Source organism: Convolutriloba macropyga, chromosome 10, assembly GCF_964194025.1.
Source record: "Convolutriloba macropyga chromosome 10, txConMacr16.3, whole genome shotgun sequence".
Classification (NCBI taxonomy): domain Eukaryota; kingdom Metazoa; phylum Xenacoelomorpha; order Acoela; family Convolutidae; genus Convolutriloba; species Convolutriloba macropyga.
The window spans coordinates 41,182,632-41,205,378 of NC_134477.1; the positions used below are offsets into that span (position 1 = coordinate 41,182,632).

At 38.3% G+C, this 22,747-nt stretch overlaps 1 protein-coding gene across 1 annotated transcript in view; it reads right to left on the bottom strand.

Annotated features, from left to right (window-relative positions):
* The window catches only part of LOC142348025 (uncharacterized), a 208,283-nt gene that overhangs the window by 12,635 nt on the left and 172,901 nt on the right, over positions 1-22,747 (bottom strand). Inside the window, exons 6-7 of the mRNA XM_075399192.1 lie at positions 10,703-10,930; positions 5,663-5,825 (exon numbers count right to left, since the gene is read on the bottom strand). Coding sequence (XP_075255307.1) covers positions 5,663-5,825; positions 10,703-10,930 — 391 coding nt within the window. The remainder of the gene's footprint in view (positions 1-5,662; positions 5,826-10,702; positions 10,931-22,747) is intronic.

The following is a 22,747-nucleotide window of genomic DNA, read 5'->3' on the forward strand; positions in this document are numbered from 1 at the left end:
TCAAAAAGGCAATTAATTTGTCTTTATCGGCCTCGACACCCATTTCTCGAAGAATTTAATTGAATTTTACATTTGTCTTTATCTGTCGTTTTCACGTTGTCTCTTTTTTCGTGTGCAATTTCCTGTATAATGAGAGGTTCCACTGGCTTTCTATGGAGGAATATGAGCGTTTATTCTGATTTGAGTAGATAGCTTATGACTTTCATGACATTGGAAACAATTGTTTTCAGTATTAAAAAAAGACAATTTTTGTCTTCGCCTTGTTCTTTTTTGTCTATTTGCTACCTAATCTCGTCAATAAGCAGGTCACATATGATTTTATTGTTGCAGAGGGAAAGTGCAATTATAAAAAATTTAACACTTGTAATGAATTTGTTATGATTTTTTTGGCTTTGACACTGGTTTTTCGCAAAAATGAACTAATTTCTCATTTTGATCTATATTTTACGTTATTTTTCGTAGATTTACGACATACTGTGAATAAAAAAAGTTCTCAAGCTTTTTCCTTTACAAACTTTAACGAACTTAAATAATTAATTCTTTTTGTAGCCAATGGCTTTAATGACTTTGAAAAAAAATTGTTTTTCGAAAATACAAAAGTATTCTTAACTTTGCCCTTTTTTCTCTTTTTTTTCTAATTGTTACCTATTCGCCTTGATGAGAGGTCTCATACCACATTTTTGGCTTTCAAATGATTTTGCTCTCACAACAGCAATCAATTGAATATTTTTTATATTTTTTATTTTATTGAGATCAAAAATATCAAAATATGGCTTTACGGCTTCGACAGTGCTTTCTCGCAAGTTTCAATTGAATTCTTGTATGTTGTCTCTATTTGTTTTTCTTTTTGTAACCGCCTATGAAATAAATAAAGACAGGTCTTAAAGCCTTATAGAAGCGTATGTTTTCATAAACATGTTGGATGTTTTCAATTGCTATCTAATGGTTTTCATTACTTTGAAATAAATTGTTTTCAAAAAGAAAAGCCAGTTTTTAAACTTGGCTATTTTTTTCTTTTTCCTTGTCTAATTGTTACCGAAGCTTGCTATGGAGTGTTTCCATATCTGTTATGGTGAGGTACAAGTTATTTTGTGTGTTCTTGTTTTATATGGCGCTATTTTGACCTCGTATATATGTTTTCATTTTTTTTAAAAAAAAATTAGACGTTAAGTTTTGGATGTAATTCATGTTTGTTGTTTTTGTTGCTTGACTTCTTTGTTCCTCTTGACTTGCTTTCTCAGTAATGGTTGATCTAATCAATTTACGGTGGTTTTTTTATTCAACTGAGTTATTTGCGTTGGAGGCTTTTTTGGTTCATACAAATTTTGTTTGAAAAAGACTTAAATTTTGGGGGTTTTCCTCATTTAGCAGACATTTATGGCCATTCAAATGAGCGGGGTCGGAACTTTATGTGTAAACGCACATTACCGAGCCTCCTTGTTCATCTGATAATTCGTTGGTACGCATGGTTCTCTGATGAGTAAACTCTCAAAACTTCTCAGAAGGTTAATGCAAACTTGGAAATTTTTCGGCGTGAACTTACACGGTTTGTTCAAATTGTGCCTCTTCAACTTTCATGCAGTATTCTGCTGAATCAGTTGAAAAGCTGTTGCGTGGAAAATAGTTCACAGAATTTGTTTTTAATAAACAAATTTTATTTGTTAATGTAACAAAATCCTTAATTGTGACTGGTTCTTAGTTTAAGGTGTCTAATGCACCCTGTTGCAGCCCTTTCAGGTGCCTTTGCTTAGTGTTCTTTCGTATAGTGAGCGTTACATGACTTCAGTTTACCTAAAACCTTTTCTAAAAGCAGCAATCATACGCTCTTCAAGAGGTGGTCATACCAACTTTTACTAGGATTAAAATGATATTCTGATTAGATAACTATTACCAAAATTCAATGTTTTTATCTTAAAATATTTTACAATTTCTTTTATAAGCTTCTATAAAGCTATAAGGCAGGACTAGCACGGGAACAGCAAATTTAGAAAGTTGTTGTTGGATCTGACAAATTAACTATCTGGTACAAAATAAAGGCTACAAATTCTGGTTGAATTGTACCAATTAGCGCAATTTTTACACCCGCAAAGTAAACTTCTACCCGATTTCATAATTTTGCAGAAAATACAACGTACTCTCTTTTTTGTCTAATCAATTTAAAGTGGAATTTTTTATTCCACTGAGTTATTTGCGTTGGAGGCTCTTTTTGTTCATACAAATTTTCTTTTAAAAAGACTTAAATTTTTGGGGATTTTCCTCATTTAGCAGACATTTATGGCCATTCAAATGAGCGGGGTCGGAACTTTATGTGTAAACGGACATTACCGAGCCTCCTTGTTCATCTGATAATTCGTTGGTACGCATGGTTCTCTGATGAGTAAACTCTCAGAAACTTCTCAGAAGGTTAATGCAAACTTGGAAATTTTTCGGCGTGAACTTACACGGTTTTGTTCAAACTCTGCCTCTTCAACTTTAATGCAGTATTCTGCTGAATCAGTTGAAAAACTGTTGCGTGGAAAATAGTTCATAGATTTTGTTTTTAATAAACAAATTTTATTTGTTTATGTAACAAAATCCTTAATTCTGACTGGTTCTTAGTTTAGGGTGTCTAATGCACCCTATTGCAGCCCCTCCAGGTGCCTTGGCTTAGTGTTCTTTCGTATAGTGAGCGTTACATAACTTCAGTTTACCTAAAACCTTTTCTAAATGCAGCAATCATACGCTCTTCAAGAGGTGGTCATACCAACTTTTACTAGGATTAAAATGATATTCTGATTAGATAACTATTCCCAAAGTTCAATGTTTTTATCTTAAAATATTTTACAATTTCTTTTATAAGCTTTTATCGGGCAGGACTAGCACGGGAACAGCAAATTTAGAAAGTTGTCGTTGGATCTGACAAATTAACTATCTGGTACAAAATATAGGCTACAAATTCTGGTTGAGTTGTACCAATTAGCGCAAATTTTACACCCGCAAAGTAAATTTCTACCCGATTTCATAATTTTGCAGAAAATACAACGTACTCTCTTTTTTGTCTAATCAATTTAATGTGGAATTTTTTATTCCATTGAGTTATTTGCGTTGGAGGCTCTTTTTGTTCATATAAATTTTCTTTTAAAAAGACTTAAATTTTTGGGGATTTTCCTCATTTAGCAGACATTTATGGCCATTCAAATGAGCGGGGTCGGAACTTTATGTGTAAACGGACATTACCGAGCCTCCTTGTTCATCTGATAATTCGTTGGTACGCATGGTTCTCTGATGAGTAAACTCTCAGAAACTTCTCAGAAGGTTAATGCAAACTTGGAAATTTTTCGGCGTAAACTTACACGGTTTTGTTCAAACTCTGCCTCTTCAACTTTCATGCAGTATTCGGCTGAATCAATTGAAAAACTGTTGCGTGGAATATAGTTCACAAAATTTGTTTTTAATAAACAAATTTTATTTGTTTTTGTAACAAAATCCTTAATTTTGACTGGTTCTTAGTTTAAGGTGTCTAATGCACCCTGTTGCAGCCCTTCGAGGTGCCTTTGCTTGGTGTTCTTTCGTATAGTGAGCGTTACATAACTTGAGTTTACCGAAAGCCTTTTCTAAAAACAGCAATCATACGCTCTTCAAGAGGTGGTCATACCAACTTTTACTAGGATTAAAATGATATTCTGATCAGATAACTATTACCAAAGTTCAATGTTTTTATCTTATAATATTTTACAATTTTTTTCATAAGCTTCTATAAAGCAGGACTAGCATGGGAACAGCAAATTTAGAAAGTTGTCGTTGAATCTGACAAAATAACTATCTGGTACAAAATATAGGCTACAAATTCTGGTTGAGTTGTACCAATTAGCGCAATTTTTACACCCACAAAGTAAATTTCTACCTGATTTCATAATTGTGCAAAGAATTTAACGTACTCTCTTTTTTGTCTACTTGTTACCTATTTGCCTTGATGAGAGGTCTCATACCACATTTTTGGCGTTCAAATGGTTTTGCTCTCACAACAGCAATCGATTGAATGTTTTTTGAGATCAAAAATATCAAAATATGGCTTTACGGCTTCGACAGTGCTTTATCGCAAGTTTCAATTGAATTCTTGTATGTTGTCTCTATTTGTTTTTCTTTTTGTAACCGCCTATGAAATAAATAAAGACAGGTCTTAAAGCCTTATAGAAGCGTATGTTTTCATAAACATGTTGGATGTTTTCAATTGCTATCTAATGGTTTTCATTACTTTGAAATAAATTGTTTTCAAAAAAATGCCAGTTTTTAAACTTGACCATTTTTTTGTTTTCTTTATCTAATTGTTACCGAACCTTGCTATGGAGTGTTTCCATATCTTTTATGGTGAAGTACAATTTATTTTGTTTGGTCTTGTTTTATATGGCGCTATTTTGTCCTCGTAGATATGTTTTCTTTTTTTAAATAAAAATTGGACGTTAAGTTTTGGATGTAATTCATGTTTGCTGTTTTTGTTGCTTGACTTTTTTGTTCCTCTTGACTTGCTTTCTCAATAATGGCTGATCTAATCAATTTAATGTGGTATTTTTTATTCAACTGAGTTATTTGCGTTGGAGGTTTTTTTTGGTTCAGACAAATTTTCTTTGAAAAAGACTTAAATTTTTGGGGGTTTTCCTCATTTAGCAGACATTTATGGCCATTCAAATGAGCGGGGTCGGAACTTTATGTGTAAATGCACATTACCGAGCCTCCTTGTTCATCTGATAATTCGTTGGTACGCATGGTTCTCTGATGAGTAAACTCTCAGAAACTTCTCAGAAGGTTAATGCAAACTTGGAAATTTTTCGGCGTGAACTTACACGGTTTTGTTCAAACTCTGCCTCTTCAACTTTCATGCAGTATTCTGCTGAATCAGTTGAAAAGCTGTTGCGTGGAAAATAGTTCACAGATTTTGTTTTTAATAAACAAATTTTATTTGTTTATGTAACAAAATCCTTAATTGTGACTGGTTCTTAGTTTAAGGTGTCTAATGCACCCTGTTGCAGCCCTTTCAGGTGCCTTTGCTTGGTGTTCTTTCATATAGTGAGCGTTACATAACTTGAGTTTACCGAAAACCTTTTCTAAAAACAGCAATCATACGCTCTTCAAGAGGTGGTCATACCAAATGTTACTAGGATTAAAATGATATTCTGATCAGATAGCTATTACCAAAGTTCAATGTTTTTATCTTATAATATTTTACAAATTCTTTTATAAGCTTCTATAAGGCTATAAGGCAGGACTAGCTCGGGAACAGCAAATTTAGAAAGTTGTCGTTGGATCTGACAAAACAACTATCTGGTACAAAATATAGGCTACAAATTCTGGTTGAGTTGTACCAATTAGCGCAATTTTTACACCCGCAAATCAAATTTCTACCCGATTTCATAATTGTGCACAAAATTTAACGTACTCGATGTAAATTTGCTCTGATAAGAACCATTTTAACATAAAATCCACCTTAAAAAGAGGCAAAACTAAAATAAACTTTTAAAAAGTAATTTATTTCCGAAAATTTTGCTAACTCCAAATTTAGTAACAAAATTCAAATCGCCTAAAACGACGGTCTTAAATTGGGCGATATTAATATGTTAGTATAAAACATCAACTAGTCAGTTTTGGGCTAATATTGTGAATTTGTTTGAAATGCTAAGATACTTACTGTCCAGCCCTTCGTTCAAAGCCATCTATATTGCCAACCTGCCCTATATCACAGTAGCCAAAATTCAGATCTTTAGCAGCCCAGAAACCGAACCGAAAGAGGGATTCCTTTGCGGCATAATAATCTTTATCGCCATTTGTCTTGTAAGATAACTGGGTGATAGCTAAAACAAATGATCATCAAATATGATTTCCTGAGATTCAATTAACCCGGGTTACGGACCAAATTTCCTTGCCATAAAACGAATTATATATGCTACCTTTATATATGGCCCGATAAAGCCATAAATTGTGTTCGTTCTATGCTCGTGCTATGATTCGTACCACATATGGTTCGTTGGATTTCGGAAAAAAAACCACTTATCTTTGGATATACGTCCACTTGATTTTTAACGAGCTCCGCATTTGATATGAAACTATTAAAAACCGAACAAATTATCACGACCAAAATTCCAAGTTTTAAAGGAGGGTTTCTTTCAGTGGGGTTTTATTTCCTATCCAAAAAAAATTGGGCGGGTTTTCTTCCGTAGGGTTTTGTTATATACTAGACCTAATTCGTTTTTATAAAAAGTAAATTTCCATTAATATTTTTTTATTTTCCATTTGGTACCTTAAACGTAATTTGTGATCAGATTGAACAGATTTCACATGGGACACTGTTTACCGCCTTTTACTCCTCGTTTTCTTTTCTACTTCTCAAATTCAATTTGTTGCAACGAGGATGCTGATGATCAAACTTGATGAATTCAACCAGGGGTTATATCGGACGGACCAAAAAGATGGGTTATTAGCAAAACCATGTCAAAACTGCAAACCTTTTGGGGGGCAAAGCGCTGCCGAGGAGAATTATCTTCTTCAATTTAAGAAAAACAATCAGTTTTCAACCTAAAACCGTACCTGACTGCAGCAACAATTTAATTGTCGGATCTAGTATTTCAGTGAGTATTCCATTCCAATAACTAACAAAACAGATTTTCTTACACGCAGGGGTTCAATTTGCAAAGAAAAACTTGCGGTGATAAAAAATATCTAAACAAAAAATCCTGAGATAGGTCACAAGACGGTACTGGCTAAAAATCGAGGTAGTTTCTTATATCAGCAGAGGAGATAATTGAAACACTCTGCAATTTATTGGACACTACGATTGAACTTTCCCCTAAAATATGAGAATCTTCAATCGAGCAGTTGAGCAGTTTACTGGTAATATAATTTAGATTAAATTTACTCCTCTTTATTACCGGATTTCATTTTTTCTTATATTTATGCATTATGAGTGTGAAACATACTTTCGAACTGTGTAGACGGAAAGGCTGAGCCTTATATGGAAACTGCAGCCAGCTTTTTTCAATTTTAAACTGGAAATTGAAAGTGAAAACTGTTTTTCACTGCTGAATATGTTAGACGGAAGCGCTTTCCACTATTATGCGGCAGATTAATTGCAGTATATTTCTTCTTTACAGTAATCGTAAAATCCCTAGATTTTGAAACTAAGTGGCAAAATGATTAAAAAGATGAAATTTTGTGACTTGCCCTTACAGTTGAACGTAAATACTTTCACTTTTATTTGATCCCATTTTTCATTTTAAGGCTCTTAATTGTTTTGAGGAGACCACTTTCACAAAATTAAACCGCGTTCCGCATTGAATGGAAGTTTGGCACTTGAAAGTGCCAATCTCTATCTTCGGAAGTAGATCACTCGTAACTAAGGCGAAAAAAATCAACAATGTAACGAAAAAATCCAAAACTCTGTAAATAAAAACGAAAAGATTTTTCAAATAGTTGCTTTGTATGACCTTATCTCAATAGTTTTGAACTATAGCAACAGCTATCATGGCAAATAAAAACTGAAAGAACGACAAAGTGGTGATACATTGAGACTCAACTAATCTGATATCGTATTATAATTTATTCCTCGCTCAATGTACATTTTGCAAACCGTAATCATGCACTCAATTGTTCTTCGATACTTCTATAACATAAAACAAAGCAGTGTTAGTTTTATTTCCCCGCTCAATTTTAACCGAAAATTTCTTTAAATTTTCTGATTAATTGCAGAACTTGTTTTTCGGATGAAAAATATTTACTTTTAACAATTTTTACAATCAAAATTATCTCTATCTACCTTGCTTTTTCGTTTTACAATTCAATTTATTGATGTACATAATTCTAATCCAAGGCCCACGTAAACAATTATATGAGCTAAGATATACATGATAAACACTATAGATTAGTTAAAATTTGTTACTGTTAATTGCATGGGTCTCAGTCTAAATGCAACAATTTCCGTCTCCTCAAGCCGATGTTTTAATCCAATGCTGTGTGTATGGTTTAATTTGAAATTTTCTAGGTAGCACGTGACTAAAAATCACCATATGACTTTGTAGTCTTTAAGATTTATTAAAACACTCACGTGCACATTTTAAAATTCCGAAAGTCTGCAGTGCCAGAAGTTAAAATGCCAGAAGTTGCTACTTAGCCAGAAGCTGACTTCCGTTGACTTTCGTCATTTTAAAACGTGCGCGTTTCGTGTTTTAGGCATGGTTAAGTGACTCCGCAGAACTCACTTCGAAATTCTGACTTAATATCTCGAACCACTTCGCGGCTCTCGATAAACGCCAGATGTACTCAGTGACTTCAAGCAGAGTCACTTAACCATGCTTAAAACACGAAACGCGCGTAACCATTGCTTCATTGCCGGAACTTCCGTGAAAATATGCAATTTTGCAGTCAAATTATATGAAGATTTCTTCCGTCAATTTTTCAGTTCTTGTTTATTATGGAGTAAGCAAAATAAACGAGAAATGTATACCAAAATACGTCCTACACAATTACGTAGTATGCTCGGAAAAGTGCATTCGTTTCCGTTTGTTGAACATTTTTCCACAGAATGGTGACCGGCATAAATATCAAGGCGGGCTTATACCTGCCAAATAAACAAAAATAACTCTTGCCGTCTAATTTAAATGTAATTAGTTGGATCAATGTAATCTTTATACGTTCCTATAAAAAAGTTTTCAAGTTATGACTCTTAAGGAATTGGAAACTCAAAAAAGGAAGAGTTTTTGCACCTTTATTATGGTGCTGCGACCGGGTTTATTATATAATTTTAGCCTAATTTTTGTTTTTAAAAAATATTAAGTTGTAAGAAGGCGATTAAGTGCGTGGCTTTGAACAGGATAAGGATCCCTGGGACAATTTATAGAAAATTGTAATAGATATTTCGTGACTATGCTGTAATTGATTGTCAACCAAAATTCAACAATTTTTTACCGATTCCGTTGATCCATAAGAGGGCTGGAATGATAGACAGTTCTGACGTGGTGAATTACCCACAATCATAGGAAAGAAACTCATGAATGTGGGCAAAAGTATGGGGCACAATTACAATACGCCATGATTAATTAAAGCTGATTTATCATTTCAGCATGCCGCGCTCAGTCTGATTTGGACAAACTAAGAGCATTGTAATGTGACAAAACTACGCAATTAAAATTGAAAATATCAAATCTGCTTTGAGAATGAAATTTCGGCGTCATTATTTTTAGTATTTTGCTCTGTTAAGTAAACAGCTCGGCGCAGTAACCAATTTGAGGCAATCGCCGCATTGGTTACTGACACATCAACCAGCTTGCTATAATTTTATGGAGGCAATTGCGCAAACATTTTTTATTCCTTCTGGACAAAATCAATTTATTCAGGAAAATGTTTTCAATAATGCTCCAATCAGATGCTTATTATAGGACAAACTAAGAGCATTGTAATGTGACAAGACTACGCAATTAAAATTGAAAATATCAAATCTGCTTTGAGAATGAAATTTCCGCGTCATTATTTTTAGTATTTTGCTCTGTTAATGAAACAGCTCAGCGCAGTAACCAATTTGAGGCAATCGCCGCATTGGCCGTCTGTGGTTTAGCCAACAACTAAAAACGGAAGATTGAGCCAAAAAAAACCGGGTATATGGACGAATTACCCGGTTTGAGAAAAAATCGGAAATACATGTAAGATAGGCGTTGAAAAGTTGTTTTTTTCACCTCAATTTTTGTACATAATTTTGCGGTGAAGTGCGGTGAGTGCAGTTAAGTTATGTAAGTTCACCGCTAGAGTAAGCGGTGAATTTACAAAATTTCGCCACATTTTACCACTTACTACACGTTATCGTCTTTGCACGGGTTCGAACCTCTCACCTCCTGGTTGTCAGCCACTTCCTCTTCCACTACCCCACTTCTCACGGAAATCTATCATAATTGAATTTGATTTAAATCAAATTAACTCTACTTTTTGTAAAAGAAACCCATTGAAGTTTTGTAAGATTAGCGCTGAAATTACAATTTTTAGCGGTGAAATGTGGTGATTTTTGTAATTTCAACGCTTACTCTATTGGTGAAATTACATAAATTCACCACTTCAAAAAAGTTTCAAAAGATGTATGATTATTCGTGGGTAAAATCTGCGTGCGCATTTAATAAATGTATCATAACTTCGTTGAACAAAAGACAATTCGAAGCGTTTTATAGGCGGTGAATTTATGTTATTTCACCCGTAAGCTAAGCATTGAATATGTGTAATTTCAACGCATTCACTGCTGATCTCACGCATTTTTAACAGTTATTTCTAAGCGGTGAGTTTATGTAAGTTCGCCACTAAGTTAAGCTGTGAGTTTATGTAGTTTCATCATATTCGCCGCTTAGCTTGCGTGATTTGGACACTTTTTCTCAAGGCGGTGATTTTATGTAATTTCACCGCTACCAGGCGATAAAGATTTTTTCACCGCACTCACCGCCTGATTTATCTAACTTCACCGCATTCACCGCTTATCTTACAAAATTTTCCGCATTCACAGCTTATCTTACATAATTTTGCGTTGAATGGCGGTGACACCTCGACTCGGGTAGTGATATTTTGACCAATCTATGTTGTCAACCAATCAGAGAAAAGTGTCGGCTAGATATTTATTTTCTGCTTGTCGGCTAAAATCCTGGCCGATAATCCCTCCGTCTCAATTTGTTCTCGGAAAAGTATTTATCAAAATGTTACTTACTACATGGCTTGTTATGCATGCAAGGCTGTACTTGATGATATGTGAAAGTTTCAGGACACCATCGTTCCTTCTTTTCTGGGTCTTTTACTCTTTTACATCGTTGTTTTTCTTCGTTCCATTCATGGGCAACGCACTTTCGGGTATACTCAAAGTTGAAAAGGGGCGACTCTCCGCAAAAGTACCTGCATTCAGGTTTGAACGAAGGATTCCAGTCTTCGAAGTACGGTTCTGAACAGGTCAGCTCTATTACTTTTGCCCCCATTAGCGCCCCCAACCAATCCATTTTAAATACAATTGCACTACTTTGTTGATTTTTGAGCCGAAGCTTTATTAAGTATAAGATATCAGTTATTATCCGGGTCGCCGCTTCTTTGGTTCTATACAAGGATCGATGTCATTCAAATCATAACTTATTTTCTAGTGCCATCCTTGCATGGAACCAAGGAAAATCATATATGATCCTTGCATCGAACCAAGGAAATCATATATGATCCTTGCCTGAAACCTAGGAAATCATATATGATTCTTGCATGAAACCTAGGAAAATATATATGATTCTTGCATGAAACCTAGGAAATCATATATAATTCTTGTATGAAATCCGGGAAAGCATTAATGATCCTTGCATGAAATCGAGGAAATCATTAATGATCTTTATGGGAAATCAAGGATTTGAATTACGAATATCCTCTCACATTACCTCAAAAAACTCGGAAAAGCAATTTATGTAATTTATGCAGAAGTATCAGAGCCAGAAAACACATGGTTCTTGTATGAAACCCAGGAAAGCATATATGATCCTTGTATGAAATTGAAGAAATCATATATGATCCTTGCATGATTACCGGGAAAATAAAACTCAAGAACTCATCGTTTGGGTGACTCTGCTGTATTTTTTCACTAAAAGAGCCTGATAGCTGTTACGATTGGAGTCGTTAACTCATTTACAATTAATTTGTTTTTTATGAAACTTGCATGATTACCGGGAAATCATACAAATCATAAATGACCTTGTATGATTACCGGGAAAATGAATCTCAAGAACACATCGTTGGGTTATTTCTGGTGTATTGAGCGTCATAGTGGTTTACAACTATTTTAATTTTTTGTATGAAACTTGTATGATTACCGGGGATCATATTTGACCTTGTATGAAATCAAGGAAAGTTGTATGATGAGCTACCCGGGTAAACGTTTATAAAATTTAAGCTAATAAAATCTATTGTCCAATACTATATACGAGTTAGTTTAAACGTTTCCTTGCCTCAAAATCCAATTTCACATGTATCAAGATACTTTTCGTGGAATTAAAGAGTAAAATAGACATAATAGTCCACTTTGCTTGGCAGACGACAAAGGCACTGGCTTGTAAGGCCTCTATTGCTGAATTCATCTTCTTCTGGGTTCTTTCTTTGCAAATATTGAGCTGCATCATAGCATTATAAACATAGCATTAAAAGTCGTGTGTTTGAATGCATCAACGGACGTAACTGCCGTAATAGTACCACATAGGGCTATGAAATCTTGGCGAGGGACTATAGTAGGAACTACTCAATAAAAAAGCGCTGCTGGAGAATGGACTTAACTGTATGTTTGAAAAAACGTTAAGCAAGAAAAATTGTGATGAAGACCAATGAGAAAAATAAATACGATCCTATACTTATTCAGTTTTACACTTAGTTACAGTCATCGCTATCTAATATAGCCAATAGTTGTATGTGTTACTGCAATAAGCAAAAAGCAAAATATTGTCTCTCAATGCTCAAGTGATATCGCCATGTATTTAAACGCCTTTCATAATTGAGCTCGTTGTTATTTGCCGCTTTTGTCCTTCTGGGGGACTTGATTTGCTGACCAGGGTAATGTATCCGCGCAGTGATAAAAAACTGGCAACAATAAAAATCCGCGCAGTGATAAAAAATTGCTTTTACATCAAATTCGCTGCATTTTAGATTGATGGTTTATAGTCTATTGCTTGCTAGTTACCATAGACTGATTGATTGATGCATTATGTCGATATACAATGGAGCGTTTCTTGAAAATATTGCCCAAAATGACAAAATAGTTCCGGCAAAATCTGCTTTCAAATCATTTAGTCCATTTTTTATCGCTTTGTATGCTATTTTTAGTTGCCGGAAGCTTTTGACTAAATTTAATACATACCGTTGTTCATTATGACACTGGTCGAAACGCTAAACCTTCAAAAACGCAATCTATTCCTAATGACAGATTGTTTTTTGAAATCTAATCAAGTGAACATGTTTCGAAAGACCTTGATTCTGACTCTGTTTTAGCTAGCGATACGATTAATTAAATATTGGTATAACATGTAAAATATGATGTTTTTCTTTAAAAATTAAAACTGATTTTGATCATGTCAGCAAATACTTTCATTCCCCCGATCAGTACCAAAAAACTCCTGTTGTTACGAAGTAAATAAGTAAGCGAGATATTATCAGCCAATCAGAATCGAGTATTTCTAAACTTTAAAATAAGATTTAAATACGTTCTAATATACGTAGAAAGTTCCGAAAAGGTTCATTTAACCTAATTTTAAGTAAATATAACCACTATATGTATCGATTAAGCTGGTTTTCGGCTTAATATTTTTAGGTTTTCTAGACAATTGCCGATTGAATACGAACTGATTTGACGTCAATAACATCAGACAAAAAACCAGTAAAAGAGCATCGAAAAAACCTTGCCGTCTAAGTATCACTTGTTCCTTTGTACACCGATAATGCTTACACGTTGCTATGCTTTGTACGTATTCTTATAGTCGAAAAAGAGTTGAATTGAGCTCCCGAACTACATTTTTTTACTGAGTTTATATTGGTGCCGTGTTTATATTGGGGCTTACGAATACTAATAGTTATGATAAACTTGAGTAGTTTATTATTCAATATAATTCACTCTATACTGCCTTGTTGAGAGACGCGAAGTTAACTTAAATAGCAACTCTTGATCTATGTGTGGTGTGGAGTTTGTGCTTCCTTATGACCCACCAAATCTACCAAAGGGCCACACTGGGCGATTGTACCCAAGATGAGCTTGAAAAACTATACAAGCAGACGCTGACCACTCATGGCATTGCGACAGAGGTGCTGAACCAGTAAGACAGTGCTATTGGCAAAGTTCTGTCTCACAACGTCCGAACCAAATTGGCGGTGAAGGTTGGCCCCCACATTCAGGTTATGTGATAGCCTCTGGATTAACCCGAGGACTACATCAACTCGGAGGCCTATGTTGGCTCGAAACAGACGTCACCAGTGAAACGTCCAGGAACAAACTGACGAAAAAAAAACTGTAAGACGGCACAAATTATTTTAATTTTTTCGCAGTAAATTTATAATTGTAACCCAGAATTTAGACGGCAAGAAACCCAACCCTTGAGTTTCTCATTGCATGGGGCCTAGAATTAAACTATTCTTGGTAGAAATTACTGGCAAGGGGCCCTGGCAAACATAATTTTTGAGACTAAAAAACATCAATTTTGAAAATTTTTGTCCGATTTACCAAAAATTCGAGAAAATTGATATAGTCGGTTAGTATATCAAAAAATAACCTCTGATATAGAGAAAGTTGAGCGAAAATTATGCTAATTTGTCCAATTTTAAAAATTTTTGGTCAATTTTGATGCAAATCAAAAAAAAAACATAGAATATCAATATAGAATATTGAAAAATCGTACTTTCGAGCATAAAACCGTCAAGTTTACTGGATTACCGTTCCGTAATCAAGAATTTGCAAAAAATTGACCGAAACTTGAAAAAATTGGACAAAAGCAAAAAATTTTTGACAAATTTGTCAAAAAATCATTTTCTCAACAGGAAGGTTCGGTAATTGAGTGAAACTCATTACACAGAAAAAGTTGTGAAAATTTTCACAACCTCCGGCCTACAAAAAAAAAACTGATCGAATTCCTATAATTGTTGCTCGTCGCTCTTTTATGTACCGTTTCGTCCGCATCTTTTTCGTCCTTTAACTTTTCAATTCTCCGTGTCCCGTTTTTTCTTCAATAACGTCGCTCTCCCAAGACTTTGCTTTTCGTTTTCTCCGTCTACGTTTCTGATTTTTGTTGTAGTATGTAATATGTGTTGAAGTATGTTGTCGTTTTTGCTGTAGTATGTTGAGTATGCTAGTATGCTGGTTTGTTGTTTAGGTCTTATAGCTTTCTAGGGTGTGACTTAAGTTTATTCTCGAGTTACGGCTGGATTGTCCTTTGACTTTTCAACTTTACTAATTTACTAGCCTTCCTGTTGTAGTATATTGATTTTGCTGCTCTATGTTTGTGTGTACATGTATGATTGCTAGTTGGTTTGGTCTTGTTGCTTTTTAGGGTGTGACTTAAGTTTATTCTCGAGTTACGGCTGGTTTGTTTCTTGACTTTTCCAACTATCTTAGTCTACAAATACACTATTGTAATTTATTCAATTTTGCTGTAGTTTGTTTAATACCGTTAGTATGCTGATTGTTTGTTTTGGTTTGGGTTTTGCTAGTATGTGACTTAAGTTTATTCTGGAGTTACGGCTAGTTAATTTCTCGACCTTTTCATTCTTTTAGTGTACTACTGCATTGCCGTAAATTAGTTTTTGTTAAATTTATTCGTTATAGCGCCATAATGAACTATATTAGATTGTCTTGCAGTAGCTTCTCTCCTTCTTCCTAGGATGTGACTTAAGTTTGTTCTGGAGTTACGGCTAGGTTGTTTTGTTGAGTTTTTGCTGTGGTCGGCTAACATAGTTCTTTCCGTCCTCATTTCCCGACAGTTCTTTCCCACCGTCCCGTTTCGTTGCGTTGCGCGTTTTTCGCTCGCTTTCCGGCACGTCCCGTTTCCGTTCCGTCGCGCACTGCTCGCTCGACTTCTCGTCTGTCCCGTTTCCGTTGCGTCGCGCGTTGCTCGCTCGACTTCCGTCCGTAACGTCATCGTTTCGTCGCGCGTTGCTCGCTCGACTTCCCGTGTGTCCTTTGTCTCCCTCTGCGTTGAGCGCATAGCGTTCAGCGCTCCATTTCTGTTTCTGTCGGGCACTGGGTGCTCGACGACATTTTCTGCTCTTTGGGTGGTTTGTTTTACAGACTGTCTACAGTGTGGTGTGTTTGGTGTCTTTTGCGTTGGGTTTAATCTGCCTGGGTTTGATTTGTTTGGAGTGTGCTTATAAAAAATAACCGTGTGCAGTGGTAGTTTTGCTGGTATTTGGAAATAATAACATCGTGATGTCTAATAGTCTTGATCAAAAAGTCAAAAAGTTGTACGCTGCCAGGTCAAAGCGTGAAGCTGAATTGCATGCCATACATGAAGATATCCTTCATTTTATAAATAGTCAAAGTAGGCGAGTGAAAGTTGAACGCCTAGTAACAAAGTGCAACGAAGCATTTATGACTGTTGTGGACAAAAATGAGGACCTGATTGCATTTGCTGGAAAAACGGAAGATCCAAGTGCACTTGTTCCTTCATTAGAGTCTTACTTGGAGGCAATGACAACTAAGAACGACAATATACTCGCTTCAGCACGAAACTACATCAATTCTGCTGATGATAAAGTGAGTGAGTTCCAGGAACCAAGGGCTTCCATTCGTTCTAGAATTCCCTCACTGATGACCTCGTCAAAAACATCTAGTCAGCGTAAACATGATTATGTAATTGCTAAGATGAAGCGTGAAGAAATTGAAAAACAGAATGAGGCAGCCATTCGCCTTGCTCAACAGAAAAAGCAAATGGAATTAGATGAACTGGAGGAAAACAACAGGAAACGGTTGGCAGAGGCAACTCTGCAAGAATTTGAATTGCTGGACGCCGTTTCTAAAGGTAGCCAATCTGTAACAACTGCAAGTGCTAGGAGCTCAATGAGAAGTGAAAAGGCTGTCCAAGACTGGATCAACACCTCACTTGCTTTAAGTTTTCACAATGAGGAGAAAACTAGCGAACCACAGGTTATGATTGACCCTCCAGAATGTCCTAGCCACAACAACGGCAAAACAGTGGAAGATCAGAACACTGAAATTTCAAGGCATTCCATTCCAAAAAATTGTCGAGGCAATTACATTTTAAGCAATGAGACCTTGCAGCAACTCGACCCCTATTATACTCCACCTGAAAATTTTTTGGCTGCTGCTAACACACAGGCGTTGTACCAGGCGCACCTAAGGGCGCAAATGAATCAAACAGGCCAGCAAGGCACGGCGCTCCCAAGCATAACTAACCAAGGAACCGCGGATAGTCAGCCGCCTTCTGTACACGCCCCAGGGGCTTCTTCACCGCCCATTCAACAGCCCATTCCACCACAGACGTTCGCACCACAAGAAAATCAGAATATTGCAACCGAGTTTTTTCCCAACGCACAACTTCAAATTTCGCAATCCGGGGGACCTGAAACATCAAGTCTGCCCGAGAATAATTCGGCCCAGCGTATATGCCCCCGACAACAAATTAATTTTGTCCCCCGAGCACCAAACGCCACTCTTCCTCCTTTTCCGACAACAAATCATCCAGCCCCCGCAATAAACGTTCCCCTGCACCCAAGCGCCCCACCAAGTCCAATTATTCAACAGCACAACTCCGAACCCGCTCATCCTAACGTCCTTCCCATTCCGAACCCAGTCTTCGCACCTAACCTCACTGCTCCCATCCCACGCGCCCCTTTGATTAATCCTCCCCTTGTCAACAACACTTTCCAGAATAATAATAACCCAGTACACAAAGCTGTACGATCCGTTGCTGCTCCTGTCCCAAGTATTTCCAATATCCATCTCGGCCAAAGTTTTGTGCCAAATATGAGTCATTGGCGTTTTCCACAGCACAGACCGTCATTAGTCAACCAAGACGCTACCACCGTAAATAATGTTGCTCCAAATGTACAGGCACACAACGCACCATCAGTTATTAATTTTCCACAACAAATATATTCGAATTCACCCCTTTTGATTGATATGCAATCACCATCCGGCACACATCAGGAAAACCCGATTGCAACTACAAGTAATATTGTACCTGGTCTGGCCACTCCGGTTTTTCAGCCAACATACCCTTATGTTGGGCCCACTCCATTGAGTTGGAGTGGTCCGCAGGTGTCTGCACCTGCCCCTCCGATACCGGACAATGCGTCATTGATTAAGGAGTTGGCTGACGCAATAAACAGCAAGAAAAATGACCCCTTGCCAGAATGGAAACTTGCTCAGTATAATGACGATCCATTACAATGGCACGAGTGGTATGGTCAATTCAAAAGCGCGATTGACTCGCAAACGCTCACTGATGACGTTAAATTGACATACCTTAAGACACTCGTCACTGGTAAAGCAAAGATTGCAATCGCCGAGTTTGCTTACTGTGGTTTAATGTACAAGGATGCACTAAGGACTTTGGAGCGTAAATTTGGCCAGCCACAGGCAGTCGTAAGTGCACACTTGGATAAACTAAGCAACTTTCCGGCTCTTAAAATGCACAATAGTGATAACATTATTAACTATTCTGCAGCCATATCCAGCCTCGTTGGGGTTTTCAAGTCACTATCATATGATGCTGATTTGAAGAGCGCTTCCCTACTTAACCAAGCGGTACAGAAGTTACCACCAAACATGAAGGAGTCATGGTCACTCTTTACGGTTAAGAAGCACTGGGTTAAGCCTACCCTCCTTGATTTTAACGATTGGCTTAAAGAAAAGGCTGAGGCCCATGATCTTATGAAACAAAGCGCAACCAAGGCCAAACCTGAAGAGAACATCACTTCAGTAACAAAGACCAAAACAGCCTCAAAAGTGTTTGCATCGAATTCGCAACAAAGGGAAACAAAGAAGCAAATGCCATCTTCTTTCACAAACAATTACTCTCGGTGCATTGTATGCAAAGGTAACCACCGGCTATGGGAGTGTCGAGTTTTCAAAGAAAAGACCCCAACCCAGAGAGCTAAGTTGGTGGCCGATAATAAACTTTGCTTTTCGTGCTTACGTGATAAGCACTCATTCCACCAGTGTCCTCAACCAAGAAAGTGCCGAGCAGAAGGGTGTAATAGTTCGCATAACTCACTATTGCATGGAGCAGATAGGGTTTTCCCAACGAAACAGTCAACAAATCCCAATACTATCCAGTCTTCTGGCAACACAGATCAAAGTAAAGCAACTACTATTCAACAGCCGTCTAATAAGACCACAACAATGTCATCTGTTACTGATGTTAAGGGGCTCCTTCAGGTAACGGAATTGCAGTTGGTCAATTCGTCCGGTTTAGATACCAAGGCTTTAGTATTGTGTGATACCGCCTGCGGTAACTCTTGGGTGGCCGGTAGTCTCGCAGATAGACTCGGTTTGCACGATAAAGCACTAAAGCTAACTGTCAAGGGTATTAATACCGAAGAATTAGTTGATACTAGGGTTGTTGAAGTTACTGTGAAACCAAGAGAGCAACAAGATTTCGAACCATTCACCGTTAACCCTTTCGTTAAAGAGAGTCTGAAAGTCGGCTCTGATATAATTAATGTACAGGCCCTGCAAGAGACTTACCCACACTTAGCAGTCCTTGATCCTGTGACATATTCCTATAAAGACATTGAGATGATACTCCGACAAGATGTCTATCATGCCATCCGCCCTTTAGAATACTTCTCTGCCGATGAGAAGCGTTCACCCATTGCCGTACGCTTACCCATAGGTTGGGTCTTAAGCGGTCCGTTACCATCAAGTTCGTGTTTAACCTCAACGTGCTTTAAAGTGAATATCGAACAAGACAATGAGTTAGCAAGTCAAGTAAAGTTATGGTACGACATTGAATCATTCGGGGCAAACAAGCAGGTCGACTCAAGATCTGCAGCAGACGCAAGGGCTCACGAAATACTTGAGAGTACCACCATACACAATGGCCTGAGATACGATGTCGGAACGCTGTGGGCAGCAGATAACACCAAGCTCCCAAATAATTACTTCTCATCCCTTGTGCAACTAAAATCTCTCGAAAAACGATTGGCTAAGGATGAAGACCTTAGAGAGAAGTATACTAGTACCATCAAGGAAGACCTAAACAAGGGGTATGTAATTGAGGTTCCGGACGCTCACAAGGTTGAGAACCGGTCCGATAAAGAGTGGTACCTACCCCACCATCCGGTTTTAAACCCGAACAAACCGGGTAAGGTGCGTAGGGTGCTCAATGGAGCAGCAAAATTTCATGGCGCCTCACTGAATAAATCTTTGCTCACTGGCCCTGATCTGCTCCAAAACCTTATTTACGTACTTCTTCGCTTCCGACAACATCCATATGCCGTCTCTGCCGACATCGAGGGAATGTTTCTACAGGTTGACGTATTACCATCAGATCAACCATCACTTCGCTTTCTGTGGCGGGAGGACCCCACAACTAACGTTGTAGTGTATCAATATACGCGCCATATATTCGGGGCTAAAGACTCGCCCACATGCGCTAACTATGCATTACAACGCACTGCGAGAGACAATGCCAAGTTTTACCCCGAAGCTGCAAAAATCGTCCTTGAAAACTTCTACATGGACGATTACCTTGACTCAGTGGAGTCTCCTGAGAAAGCCATCAATAGATCGAAGGAATTGGTACATCTTCTCCATCTCGGTGGGTTCAAGCTTACAAAGTTTGTAAGCAATGTGCAAAATCTGGCTGATCGAATTGATGGTTCGCCTCAATCTACTGAGCCCAAGGTTATTGTTTCATGTCAGGAGGATTCATCGCATGTGCTAGGGTTAAAGTGGGATCACACTAATGACACTTTAGTTGTGAGTAGGGGTACAAGCTGCGCTATCACCAAGTCTCTCACGCAACGCTTGGTCCTAAGTCTTGTCTCGAAAGTCTTTGACCCCATTGGTCTTGTCGCACCGTTTACCGTCGGTGCGCGATTGCTCTTAAAAGACATCTGGCGGGTCACAGGACAGCAATGGGATGACGAACTCCCACAGGACATGGTTCAAAGATTTTTGGTCTGGAGTGCTGACTTACCAAAGCTTGAAAACATCAAAATTCCTCGAAGTTACTTTAGTGGACCCTTTCATAATACAGAGTTGCATATGTTCGGTGACAGTTCCCAGGATATTTTTACTGCCGTCGCATTTCTTCGAGCCCGAGTAACAACCCCTACGGGCAAGATAAAAACAGAGCTTGCGTTTGTTTTGGGGAAAGCGCGCGTGGCGCCAATGAAAGTAATGACTCTCCCTAAACTGGAATTGCAAGCAGCTCTACTTGCCGCTCGGCTGAAGAACGAAATTATTCAGGCACTTACTGTAACTGTTAACCAAGTATTCATGTGGACAGACAGCACGACCGTTCTTCAAGGGATAAACTCTAATGAAAAGCAACCAATCTTTGTTGCAAACCGCGTTTGTGAAATTTTGGAGTATACCAGCGTTGACCAATGGAACCACGTCGCAACTAAGGATAATCCAGCTGACGCTGGCACGCGTGGAATGTCCGCTGAGGTTTTGCAACTAAGCAGTTGGGTCAATGGTCCACATTTTTTAATCAACTCAAGTTTCCCTTTCGTACCGAACAAAGACGTCATTAATAACATCAAACTTGGCGTCAACCAAGCAGTCATCATAGAAGACACTGTCTCTCTCGCTACATCTGTCAAAAAACAGACAACTCCCGTTCCGTCGTTATTCCCATTTGATAAGTTTAGTTCTTATCAAAAGTACTTGCGCATTGCCGCATACGTTCTCCGGCTTTTGCCGAAACATGCCGGCTACCGTAACCCCGATGGTAGCATTACTGACCCTACTGAGCTTGACGAAGCCGAGCGTCATCTACAGTACTTGGTGCAAGGAGAGTCTTTTGAAGCCGAAAGAAAAGATCTTCTTGACAATAAATTCGTTAAACGGAGTAGCCGAATTGCTCCACATTCACCGTTTATTAGTCCAAATGGGCTAATCCGTTCCACGGGCCGCATCAAGCGGTTAACTGAAGTTGGGTTTAATGTAAAGTACCCAATCATCTTAGATGCACGTCATCCGTTTGTAAAACTGTTCCTTGAACACACGCACGTAAAGCATTACCATCAGGGCGTTGAATACCTAAGATCAATTGTGCAGGAACACTACACAGTACTGAAACTAAGATCATCCTTGCGTTCCATCAAAGCACACTGCCTGAGATGCCGAGACTTCCAAGCTGTAACTATGCAACCAATCATGTCTGACTTACCTAGGGAGAGACTTGCTTACCAGTCTCCTCCCTTCACGAACACTGGCGTTGACTACTTTGGGCCATTCTATGTTACTGTCCACCGTACCACTGAGAAAAGGTGGGGCTTCCTCTTCACCTGTCTCACTACTCGCGCTGTCCATGTCGAGATAGTTACATCCATGGACACCAGTTCTTGTGTTATGGGAGTTGAGCGGTTTGTGTCACGTAGGTGTACGCCTGCCATGATTTGGTCAGACAATGGCACTAACTTTATTGGAGCGGAGAAAGAACTCCGAGAAAGTATTGAAAAGTGGAACATTGTCAACATTGCAGCTGAGCTCGCTCACAAAGGTATAAAGTGGAGATTCAATCCACCCAGCGCACCACATCAAGGTGGTATCTGGGAGAGGTTGGTACGCAGCTTCAAACGCTTGTTGTATACGATTCTTGGCACGCGTCGCCTCAGGGATGAGGTACTGCATACTACCTTTTGTCTCGTGGAGAATGCTCTCAATTCGCGTCCTTTAACACCCGTAAGCGCCGATCCGTGCGATTTGAACGCTTTAACGCCCAACCACTTTCTTTTAGGAGAATACTCTACCGGTATTCCGTCTGTTGTTGGCAACAATGAGCTTGACCATCGTAAACGCTACGCTCGTGCGCAGTCGTACGCTAATGCGATCTGGTCCCGTTGGATCAAAGAGTACGTACCGACGCTGAACCGACGCTCTAAGTGGCAGACGCCTGCCGAGCAACACCTTAAGACCGGTGACTTGGTTTGGATAGTTGAAGAAACCAACCCTAGGGGTTACTACCCAACCGCTCGGATTGTGGAACTCCGTTACGGCTCCGATAGCGTCGCGCGCTCCGCCGTTTTACGTACGTCGACCGGTTCACTCGTCCGCCCGCTT